Consider the following 12,247-nt stretch of genomic DNA (forward strand, 5'->3'; position numbering starts at 1 on the left):
AAAAGGTATTTCCTTTTAGCAGCTTTGAATTGGCCACTTTTAATTGCATAGCAGGGCCCCTTGTTCTTGTGCCCCAGGACAAGGCTCGAATGGGGTGGCTGAGTGGGCCAGGCACCGGTTTTGGGGTCAGGAGACCAGGAATTTAGTCCTGCCTTAGTATAAGCTTTGCCGTTTACATTTACTGCTGGCTCATGGTAGCATCAAAAGGGGTGCGTACCACCAGCCCTAGGTCCAATTCTTGGCTTTGCCGCTCACTTTGCTGGGTGAGTGTGGCCAAACCCCTGCTTCTGGCTCTGTGCCTCAGTTTCCCCACCCGTAAACCCCCAGATCTGGAAAAGTTCAAGCCATGGTTCAGTGCCTGAAGCCACTGTCCTGACCGTGCCAAGGCTGCAGTCCCCATTTCTTATCTTAGGTCACAGTGGGTAACAAAGTACCTGCAGTGACCAAGGCTGCAGTCACTAATTGCCCAGATGAAATCAATTCACCTCCATTACAGTCACATCCAGGGCCCGAACATTAGCAAGGCAGCAGGCTAGCGCCAGCATTACCCCGCAGATGTGATTATGGGGATGCTGCCGGGGATACGATAAGGCGTTTGATTCGATGAAGGTACACATGTGTTCTTGCTGGCTGGGCCTCCTTTCAGGTTGCAGAGTAAAGTAAAACCGAATGCCGCTGACAGCTGGCCCTGGCCGCGTGCCCCTCTGCAAGAGGGCTCTGCGAGATGACTGGGGCCGGCGCAACAAAGCAAGCCTGCAAACCAGCATGACGCGCATCAATTGCAAGTAACGACATTAGCAGCCTTGTGAAGTGAAGGTGTTTTTATTGGAAACGAAGGGAGGGGAGAGGGGCTGGAAGCCAAGGGAACACATCCCAAGCCTTTATGATCACACGCACTGCAGGTGCTTCTGAGTCACCCCAGGGGGGTGGGGAGTGGACGGTTATTAGCCTTTGCCACACAGCTGCAATCTGGGGCCCATTGTGCCAGGCACTGTATAAACACCTAGTGAAAGAGATTTCCTGGGCTGGAGAATTCAGACTCAACAGACAAGACAGAGGAAATGGGGAACCTAGGTCCAGAGAAATAAATGACTTGCCTATGGTCATCCAAGAAGTCAGTGGCAGAGCTGCCTATTCGCCTGTGAACTCTTCAGGGCAGGGACTGTCTCTTGCTGCGTCCGGCCTGGGAGGGGGGGGGGGCACGCGAGGTGCTGTTACATTGCAAACACCCACTGCTAAGAGCCCTGCAGTTACATCCAATGGGCAGTTGTCAAAGGAGACACATTCATGGCACCGGTGGACTGGTGCCTATGTGATGGCCACCCCCTTGGCCAACACACCAGGGTCCGCTGGAGCGAACAGCATGCACTGAACACCCAACCCGCTGGAGCTGTCCATCCTCCGCGGCTCGGGCTCACAATGGGGCCTGTCCCACACACACTCCCCAGGGGTTACCCCCGCCTGTCCCAGGGCAGAGCAGGCCATGGCTGATCACGGATCAGCTTTTCTGCAGCCTCGGAGAACCAGCCCAGAGGGACGCTGGGGCAGTGACCCCGGTCACTGGAACCTTCTGGGGGCTGGGCCCCCAAGGGGTAGAAGAAACCTCTGAGCCCAAGGGCTAGCTCAGCAGTTGTCTTGAGATTAATGTCTCAGATGGTTTCCCCCCAGCTCTCAACAGTTCTTGCTGCTCTGGTGGCACGGGGTGGCCCACGTACCAGATACAGCCAAGGCCATGGTAACACCCTGTGGTGGGGCAACGTCCAGGCAGAAGGAGGGCTGGGGAGATCGTACGTGCAGCTGGCAGCCTGTTCAAGGGGCGGATCCCATCCTGACCCTTCTCCCCCTGTCCCCCATTATGTTCAGCACATTATAAAGGAACGTGTCATTATCCTGCTTTGCAGATGGGGAAACTGAGGCACGGAGCAGGGAAGTGACTTACCCATGGTGAGTGGCAGGAGCTGGGAACCCGGGAGCCCCCATTCCTGCAGCTAGCACCCCACTGGAAGGATCCCTTTCCCTTTATTTGGCTGTTGGCAGCCAGCAGCTAAGGTTCCTCCTTCCAAATGGCAACGTTTGAGCTACAGGAAAGCAGCCGGAGATCTCAGCTCTCTGGGGCAAGCCCAATGTCTGTGCTTTCTGCGGCTATGACGCTCAGCGGGCCGCTGCCCCAAGCCGTGAACAGAGCCTTTACGCCCTGCCAGAACAGCAATCACAGATCCAGAAGTGCTTAAATTCCCCTGCAAGAGAGCAAAGCTCCTGTCTATCTACCTCCCCACCCCATGCCTGGAGCAGCAGCGCACCTCACAATCTTAAGTGTCGTTTGTCTGCTCACCCCCGCTGCGTGAAACTGATGCACAGAGAGACCCAGGCCGTGTTTTCCGAGGGCGTTCGCTCTCTCTCTGCAAACTCCTAGTGGTGACATGGCTCTACGGATTTTATGGCGGTGTAGCAAGGCGAGATCACAGCCAGGCCAGGGAGGTATCGCATTGCTACGGTTGCAGTAAAAACTGCTAGACTTGTCTCCACTAAAATTGTATAGCAAGATAAAAAAAACCCAACAACCCTGTTTTTGGCATAGACACGGAGTTTGACTATGCACGAAAGTTAGTGGGGGGTAAGATAGGGCGTGAATTTAAAACAGATTAACTCTCCTAGTTAACAGTGCGTGGATGTCCTTATTCTGAATGCTCTTAATTCACTTCTAAGAAGGATTAAGCCAATTCGGAACAAGGCACTTGCATACTGGAATAAGAGGATGTCATCCCCAGCCCCCACGGGGTTAATCAGGACTAGCTGCTCCAGAACAGCTCTCCACATAGACAAACCCACGGTCACACCAAGAGCCTGCGGCAGAGTCAGGAATTGAGCCGCACTCTACCCACTAGGCACTCCTTCCTCTCTTAGCACACGGGTGTTTTCCCTTCTTCCTGTGTCCCAAGATGCTCTGATTTCTCCTTAAACCCATCTCTCCTCGTGAAGGCACTGCATAGCAGACAGGGCCCGGGTGCGTTTGGCAACATGGCCCAACGTGACCCACCCCTGGCAGATCTGCGCCGGGTGCTGGGGCGGGGTACGCATCCCTGTGCTGGCTGACTGAAAAGCCGTGGCAGAGGGTGAAGGAGAGAGCGGAGAAGGAGGGAGGCAGCGGGATAATCCTGTTAGGGAGGAAAGAGAATCATTTTCCAATGAAGCCCGGCGCTGGACTAGCCCCCGCGGTAAAGGAACAGCAGACGCAATAACTCCCGCTCCATCCATTGCCTGGAGTTTGAGTGAAATGGACAGGAGATTTTATTCCTTATTATTTTCCTTCACAGAGTTGACTTAGTGCTCAGAAAGACATGTCTGCTATCCAGAGCCCTGCCAAGGGCAGAAACAGCGCTAAAGAGATAGGAACACCGAGAAAGCCAGAGATCCAGAAGGCAGTTTCTAGATTCGTAGGATCCTGTTCTCACTTACAGCAGCATAAAATTCCCTTGTGACAAAGGTTTTGGCTCCAGGGCAAAGTTCCACCTGTTTAACCTAAGGGTTTGCCTCTCTGGGACACATGGGCAAGTTAATTGGAATTGACTACAGGTGTGACTTTAAAGTGGATTAGTTAAACTGCATTAAGCCCCTGTGTGGACACACTCATTCAGAATGAAAGTGGCCTTAATTTGGTTTAATTTAGGAGAAACCATGAATTAAGGTGAAATTTTTATTCCGAATAAGGAAATGAATGTGGCTTAACTAACCCACGTTAAATGTTAATATGGATTAATTTTCCTGAGTGTCCCCAGGAAGATAAGCCCTTAAGGTTTGAATTTAAATTGATTTAGTTAAACTGGTGCAACTCTCTTTCCCCCTCCCTCCATTTTGATATAAATCAGGTTTATTGCACTTTAGTTAGTCATTTGGCAACAGGCTTAAACTAAAGCGATACAAGGTGCCTTCACACCTGAATAAGCATCCACACAGCACTTTGCACCACTTTTAACTAAACCAGTTTAATTAACCGGTGTCAGGAGGAGGAGGGAGGCAGGGGCAGACACTGCTTTGGCAATGTAAAGGGACCATAAAGCGGATGGAACTGTGATGGGCTTGTCTACACCCAGAGTTATTCCGGAATTGCGACAGCACTTTACATTCACACCCTGCTTTAATCTGAATTAACTTTCAAGTGTAGACAAGCCCTCACAGCAGTGGTCAAGCACAGCGGGGTCCTAACCCATGACTGGGGTTCTAGGTATTATCAGAATACAAACACAGAATAATAATTTATGCCCAACTTATGCCACAGCTAAAGCCCCTTTACACTGCCAGAGCAGCAAAAAGGGGCCTCAGTGTAAATAGAATCAGGCCCAGCAACTTCAGTCGAGTCACTCCAGATTCCATGGGGGTGAGGGAACATAATCAGGCCCCATCAGTTTCAGAGAACCATGGTGACCCCCGTCTGGGCTCAAGTTGGGGCGGACTGCCCAGTGGCTCCTGTGTGGAGCTAAACTGGGGCTAAGCTAGAGCGTGACTTTAGAGACACAGCCCAGCTGACCACATCTGCACGGTGCATCGATTGACGTTAGTCCTCCGCTTGCTCTTGGGACCTGCCCCATCTTTCCCTGCCCCACAAATCCCCTTTGCCCGGGACCTTCCTTGCGGTAACACCCCTGAACTCCTGCCAGCAGAGCATTTAACTCAGAGCCTCTGCAGCTCGACCCTGCAGAGCCCTAGAGACCGGAGTCCTTAGTTACCACCCCTCGCACTAAAAGAAAAGGAGGACTCGTAGCACCTTAGAGACTAACAAATTTATTTAAGCATAAGCTTTCGTGAGCTACAGCTCACTTCATCGGATGCATTAGCTCACGAAAGCTTATGCTCAAATAAATTTGTTAGTCTCTAAGGTGCCACAAGTCCTCTTTTTCTTTTTGTGGATACAGACTAACACGGCTGCTACTCTGACACCCCCGGCACTGCGTCTCTCCCCAGCCACATTGGGAGGAAGGAGCTCTGTCTCCAAGGCCTGTTCAGCCCTCAGCGAACAAAGAGCCTAGGTCGGGAGGGAGTGACTGGCTGCCTGGACAGCCACATGCTAGCTCCCTGCCTCACCTTTCCAACTCCTCCCATTAGCAGCTGGCCAGATGAACTTCCTAGCCCCGGCCCACAATCACCAAGCAGGACCTGAGGCCTCAAGATTCCCGGTGCCAGATCCTCAGCTGGTACAAATCGGCATGGCCTGGAGCGATGCAGATTTACACCAGGGGAGGATCTGCTCCCACGGGCCAGGCAACAGTGGGTCTGACACTCAGGGTGTGGCTACACACTGCAATCATGGGATGCGACATAATCTAGCTAGTGCGGGTACCAGAGCTGTGAAGTCAGGACAGCCCCAGCATGGGCAAGTGTCTGCCCCACTCGAGTAATCCCCCAGGGTCCCGGGCAGGCCGGTACAGCTCACGCTCAAGCCGGTGCTGCTTGGGCTTCGCTGCTCTCTGTCCCGGAGCCGGCTAGATCATGGTGAGCCGCAATCACAGCCCAGGATTGCGGTGTGGACGTCTGGATGCTCAGAGGTGGGTGTCGTTAACGCAGCCTCAGCAAACGAGTTCCAGGCCCAAAAGCTGCGAAGGGATTTCACAGCCAGCCCTGCGGCGGACAAACGTCCCGTTACTTACAATCAATTAGCCCCAGGACTTGGCCCCACTCCCCCCACCCCACCCCAGATAAGCCAGTACAGTGAAGAGCTAGCATGTATAGTGATAAATAGCGTTAAACACGTTCGTACCATTCAACAGCACTTCCCCATCCCTCCCGCTGGCCTTCCCCCAAACCTGGGGGGGTCTGGGCCCATGAAGCATCCTCCCCCTGAAATAGACATAGCTGGCATCAGTCCTTTGGCCAGCGGGTAACTAATAACTGATGCGTCCGCGTCACCTAGCAGGGAGCGGAAGGAGCGTCGCAGTGCCCGGGTGGAGTCTGCTGTAGGAAGAGACACGGGGCAGGGGCCCCCCACCCGCTGAGGTGGAGGGTGTCCTCCATCAGGCCCTTTAGCATCCATCTGTCCGTCTGTCTTTGGCGGGTGAGGAGGCTTCTGGGGAGGCTGAGGCTGAATTGAGGGCCCTGCGTGCCCTCCCACAACCGCTCTCGGGGGGCAACAGGCAGCGGCCTGAGGCACCAGCCGGAGCTGGAGGGAGGCCGAAGGGAGCAATTTTCGTGTGACGTTGACAGGGTCTTTGGGAACCCAGTCCCATCCTGACGCCCTTGCCCGAGGGAACAGCACCGCCAAGGCCAGAGGCAGGGAACCTCTCTGTGGTCCCACCACCTCTGTCCCCAGGATGGGGGTGGGACGCTGGCCATGGCGTCGATGGGGCGAGGGGCAGGCGAGGAGGTGGGAGGAGGATCCCAGTGGGGTCGTCCCGAAGGAAGAGCCGGTTTCCTTCCCCCTCTCTATCCCTGTCCTTAGCCCAGGACGTCCAGGTAGACTGGAGGGGCCTTGACCAGGGCCTGGAGCCGGCTGTGAATCTCCTTAATGTTCTGCCGCTGCTGGGGTTCCCGCTGCCAGCAGCCCTGCATTATGTCGTACACCTCCGAGGGGCAGGTTCGGGGCCGCTCCAGCTCCCGACCCTGCGTGATGCACTCGATGGCCTGCGGAGAAGCGGAAGAGGAGATGAAGTGTCTGGGTTTCAACCCCGCAACGACTTGCCCTGAGCGAAGGACAGGGCCAACGTGCTCTCTCTGCCCAGAACTGAGCTTAGCTATACCATTCCCACTGGGGGCACAGGACGGTGCTGGGGGCAAGGCACAGGAAGGAGTCAGGACTCCCAGGTCCTTTCTCAGCTCTGCTGCAGAGTCCCTTGTCACTTCGCCGCTCTGTGCCTTGGTTTCCCCATCTATAAATTGGCGATGACCCACTCCCTGTCCAATTACAACCGGCCCTTAGCTGTTCTGATCTGTGGGCCAAGGGATCTATCCACTGAGGCCAACAGACTGGAGTGCTTTGCCGTCCTGAGGTGATCGGTGTCATCAACACGAAACCAAGAGACATTGTGACAATCTCCCTTGCACACCGGGCTCCCGCCCCCAGAATCCTCCTGGGCTCAGCAGAAGGGAGAGAAAGAACCATCAGTCCGCTCCCAGGGACTCCCCATCTGCTCTGGGGAACATTAGACCAAGGGATGGGCAAGGAAGCTCTTAGGCCACGCAGTGAGTTCGTTAGGGGCAGGTCAGGTTTCACCCCGGGCCGGCAAATTGAATCAGATCTTTCATGCTTCAGGGAACTGAAATATTGCCCCCCTCGAATCCCCACTCCCGTAAGCCCCAGAGCCAGGCTGGCCCCTCTCCGCTCAGTCTGAGCCATCCCGGAGAGCCAGACCGGCAGGGCCATGTTAGAGGTGGAATAGTTTGCCCATATTCCCTGGTATCTTGTCGTGTGAAGATCCTGCAAACTGATCCCCACTTGGCAAGGGTTCTTAGCCCCGATGGACGCAGGGGACAGAAGCTGAGGACACACAAGCCAGTGGAAGAGCTGGGGATAGGACCCTGGAGTCCTGATCCCCAGTCCCTTCCTCAGGCCCCCAGACTGCACAACAGAACCCAGGCATCCTGACTCCCGTTCCGCCTCCTCCCAGAGCTGTCGACAGAGCCCAAGAGTCACAATTCCCAGTTCCCGGCTGTAACCTCTAGACTGCACTACCACACGAGGGACAGCAGGCTATGGGCTTCCTGCTTTAAGCCATGGGGGATGGGGTCCTCGATGGGGTCCCCCCTTATTTCTTAGCCCATCTCCTTTCCCCCTAGCTGACTTCTTGGCCATCAGAGAACCAGCAGCTCAAAGACCCTGCTCCCTGGAACTAACCCAGCCATTCTCCCTGACCCCAGCCAGGGTGCTGCCACCCACCCCACGCTCACTGAGCCACCCTTCACCTCAGTGTTGGACAGCTGGTACCAGGGCTGCTTCCCATAGGTGAAGATCTCCCAGAGAACCACCCCAAAGCTCCAGATGTCGCTTTCAGCGGTGAACTTCCTGTAGAGGATGCTCTCCGGGGGCATCCAGCGGATGGGCAGCATGGTGCGTCCGCCCACCTGCCAGAGAGACCAGGGGAGGATGGGTTAGCCAGAGGGGTGGGGAGACGGGCGGAGCCAGGATATTGCAGCAGGCAGCAAAACAGAAAGAAAGAAAGAGAGAGAAAAAGAAAAAAAAAAGAGAGAGAGAGAGAAAAGAAAGAGATGGAAGGAAGTCATTTGAAAAAGCCAAAGAAAGATGAGAGAGAACGAGATGAGAAAGAAAAAGGTTTGAGAGACAGAAAATTAAAGAGAAAAGTTGAGAGAAAGAATGAAAAAGAGGAAAGAAGGAGAAGGAAGAATGTAAAAGAAGGAAAAAGTGGGAAAAGAAAGAAAAGAAAAAACCAATCAAGAAGAGGGAAGGAGCAGGACGGAAAGAAAAAAAGAGAGAGGAAAGAGATGAAAGGGGCGGGGCTGGATTCTCCATTTGCTCACACCAGTGTGAGACCAGAGTCACTCCTGATTTACACCAGCAGAACAGAATAGGGCCCAGAAAGGGGCTCCTTTTGTACCATCTCTCTCTCTCTCTCCTTTTATTAATCCTTTCACAGCAGCCCATCGGGGGCCCCTCCCCCCCGCCTGGCAGCGCCGCCTTTCCAATCGCTAAGTGCTCTGTGCTCCCTTTTCCATCGCAGGCCCTATTAAATATGCATAGGGGACTGAGGTGGGGCAGGAGCTAAAAGGGAAAATTGGAAGAGGCCCTTCGGAGCCGCCTGCCTGCCCCAGAGGCCGATCCGAGCAGAGCTCTCGAGGAGATGGAGATGGATGGGTCTCTCCTCCAGCCGGCCGGGCACATGGCTTGCGATGCGTTTGCTCCAAGAAGCCTCACTCTTCCCGTGCATTGGTTACCCCGGGGCAGCCAGCGACTGACACTGCGCTTTCGAGCAACGGGGGAGAGTGGGCTGGGGTCTTCGAGGGAAGCGCTGTCTCTAGTTAACGAAGCATAGGAGGAGTTAGCCCTCCACTAGCACTGAACGCAGCCTCACGGACCTGGGCAGAGGGGTGCTTGGGAAATGGTGGGCAAAGAATTGGCTGATGGGATCCCTAACGGGGTTCAAACACAGGACCTACAAAACACAGATTTCTATCAGAGTAACTCTGATAGCTGGCAGCAGTAGTAGGCTGTTATCCTTTATATGGCCCAGCCACTGAATTCCATTAGCTGGCAGCATTAGGCTGTCATCTATACAGACCAGCCACTGAACTCCATTAGCTGGCAGTAATTGTAGGTTGTTATCCTCTATATGGACCAGCCCCTGAGCTCCACTAGCTGGCAGCAGCAGTAGGCTGTTATCCCCTAAGTGTCAGTGGGGGGATGAGACACAGACATTGACAGTGAGTTACGAGGCAACTTGCGTTTTCTCCCAAGTGTTGAGGCCTGAGCCTTGACCCCCAAACCTGACAGGCGCCGGGGTGGGGGGGCAGAGGAGACACTGGGAGGCTGCGACAGGGGTAGGAGTTTGGAGACCAGGGACATGGCCACCCTAGTCAAGGGAGGGACAGACACAGCATGAGCCAAGCTCTCTGAGAGCACTGTGCCAGCCCAGGCCGGTAGCATCCACTCCTGCTGAGCCCACTAGCGCCAACGGAAAGGCCCTGATTGACTCCGCGAGGCTGTGGATTGGGCCCTGGGCAGGCGTGACAGCAGAATCATGCCCTTGCCCCGCCCCGGGAGCTCACCCGGTAGTAGTCCGTGCTGTAGATGTCCCGGGACATGCCGAAGTCCCCGATCTTCACCACCAGGCTGCGGCCCACCAGACAGTTGCGCGTGGCCAAGTCGCGGTGGACGAAGTGGAGCGAGGCCAGGTAGACCATACCCGAGGCGATCTGGGTGGCGATCTGCAACATCTGGCTCAGGGTCAGCTGCCCGAAAGACTGGCCATTCCCATTATCCAGGATCTTGGCATCTGGCCCATGGGACCTGGGCAGGACAAGGGCGGGCTGCAGTGAGGCCAGGCTCAAGTGGACCGGAACCGACCCGACTCTTCAGAGTCTGACTCTGGATCACCCTAGGCCACGGCGGAAGTGCAAGCGGGCCTGGGTGCGGCCAGACCGAGGTGCCACCAATTCCCGAGGCCCGGGCACCAGCAGGGAGCTGACGAGAAGGGACATGCCCAGGTGATCCCAGCAGGTGATCCACGCACTACACGGCAGAGAAAGGGGACCCCCCCCAAGAATCCTGCCAATATGACCTGGGGGGGAAATTCCTTCCCGAGGGCAGGTGTGGAGCGTGTGTAAGCTTGAGGGCGTGTCTGTGTGTTGATGTGTGTATTGGTGTGTCTATGAATGTATCCATGTGAGGGTGTGTATGGGTGAGGGGGTTATGGGGTGTGTGTTTGGGTGGGGGGGGTGTTTGGGTGTGTGAGGATGTGGGGCTAGCCCAGCTCCCTGCCCCTCCAAGCCTGCGGGGCTGGGGTCTGAGGTGCAGACCCAGCCAGCGGGGTGGGGGAGGGCGGGGCATGGGGGATACTTTCTCCCTCTCCCAGCCAGGTACCCGCACTAACGGGGCTCGTTTGATGCCAAGTGCTGCTGACAGCCTGGGCAAGGAGGTCGGGGACAGGCCCGCGTGGCTCCGGGGAAGCAGAACCATTAATGCCAAGTCCCATAACAATAATCATCAAAGGCAGGTCTCAGAGCTCATCCCGCGGACGCTAAGCGATGCCGCTGGCAGTGCCCCATCTAGTGCCAATACCTCGGGGGCCAATCGAAAAGTCTCTGCTTATTCCAGCTGATGGCCAATCTCCCTCTATTTCAGCCTCTCAGACAGCTAATCTAATCAATATTGCAAGGAGGCCGCATTAGCAGGGCCCGCTGTCTGAGCTGCCGCGGTAATGGAGCAGGGGGGCGGGGGGAATCCAAGGCAGGGACCGCCATAATGGGGCGAATAAATCCCGAGTCACGGGCCAGGCAGGGCTCGGTGGGAGCCTGGAGAAGTGTGGGCTGTGTCGGTGTGTCGCTCGGCGTGTCTCCGAGTGTGGAGTGCGTGTGTGGTACAGGCCGACTTGCGTGTGTTGTGATGCTGTACTTGGCACCCCGGCCCCTGGGGGTCACCAATCAGCCCCCTAACGCTTCAGGGGAAGGGGAGCTGGGCTTCAAGGGGAGACAACGAAGAGCCCTTGTGAGGATCAAGGTGTGTGTGTGTGTGTGTGTGTGTGTGTGTGTGTGTGTGTGTGTGTGTGTGGAGGGGGGGTGACAGTATATTATTTAAAGGGCGGATGGGACGTGTGTTCCCCACCCCATGGCGGACTGTCAGGGCTGTCCCCCCACTTTGGCCTCCCCGCCCCTCCCTGGCTTCTGCCTCCTGTCACCTTGCCACTCCCATTCTCCACGGCTGCTCCGCATCCTGGCTCCCCCCACATCCACCCTCCCAAACCTCCAGCCCCCAACTCATTTCAGGCTCCATATATCCCCCCATCTGCATCTCAGCTGAACCAATGGGCCATGTCTCTCCGCGCTCTTGCCCCAGCTTCTCTCCCCACACTGGGTGCAAGATCCTTCCCCCTTGCAACCTGGGTCGCCCCACCCGAGCAATTCCTGAATCCTGGGTGAAAACCACCTCTCACAACTGACCCTTCACTCCTCGGCCACCCTGTGGTGTTGGAGCACGGCGGGGCATCTTGTTCACTGCATGTGGGGCTGGCACAACAGACTTTTGGGGCGCCACCCTGCATGCAGGGGCCATGCCAGAGAGGGCCAAGGATGGGGAGGGGTGTGCTGGGGGAGCAGCTGAAGGACACCGTGCTCTGGCTATTCTGGGCTGCTGGATGGTACCTCAGACTGGAGGGAAGTTAGAGCAGCCCCACTGGCTGCTCTAATCTACGCCGGGGGAGGAAGCAGCCCAAAGCCACCCCGTCCGCTGCCCCGTGCTGGCTGCCGGCCGGGCCCCACCTGAGGAAGCGGTTGAGGTCTCCGTGTTTCATGTATTCGAAGACCATGATGAGGGGTTCGCCGTCTGTGCACACCCCATAGAACCGGACAATGTGCTCATGCTGCAGCACCGTCAGCAGCTCTGCTTCCCGCTGGAAATCCAGCCGGGCGCTCTCCGTCGCTTCCTTCAGGGCCTGCAGGCAGGGAGACGGGCTCAGAGAGGGCAGGGTGAGCACCGGGGCTGGGGTCCCCAGGGGCATGGAGGTGACGGGGCTTCCTGCTGCTGCTGACCCTGGGCAAGTCATTTCATCTCTCTGGGCCCCAGTCCCCAGGTGCGACATGGGGAATAAAC

General features: G+C 56.2%; 1 protein-coding gene across 1 annotated transcript in view; it reads right to left on the reverse strand.

The window, feature by feature from the left end:
• Positions 1-5,951: 5,951 nt before the first annotated feature.
• The window catches only part of NTRK1 (neurotrophic receptor tyrosine kinase 1), a 29,271-nt gene continuing 22,975 nt past the window's right edge, over positions 5,952-12,247 (reverse strand). The window contains exons 14-17 of the mRNA XM_038382847.2: positions 11,917-12,089; positions 9,709-9,949; positions 7,891-8,049; positions 5,952-6,612 (exon numbers count right to left, since the gene is read on the reverse strand). Of these exons, the coding sequence (XP_038238775.2) occupies positions 6,427-6,612; positions 7,891-8,049; positions 9,709-9,949; positions 11,917-12,089 (759 nt within the window). The 3' untranslated portion in view covers positions 5,952-6,426. The remainder of the gene's footprint in view (positions 6,613-7,890; positions 8,050-9,708; positions 9,950-11,916; positions 12,090-12,247) is intronic.

Source organism: Dermochelys coriacea, chromosome 24 (genome assembly GCF_009764565.3).
Source record: "Dermochelys coriacea isolate rDerCor1 chromosome 24, rDerCor1.pri.v4, whole genome shotgun sequence".
In the NCBI taxonomy this organism is placed as follows: domain Eukaryota; kingdom Metazoa; phylum Chordata; order Testudines; family Dermochelyidae; genus Dermochelys; species Dermochelys coriacea.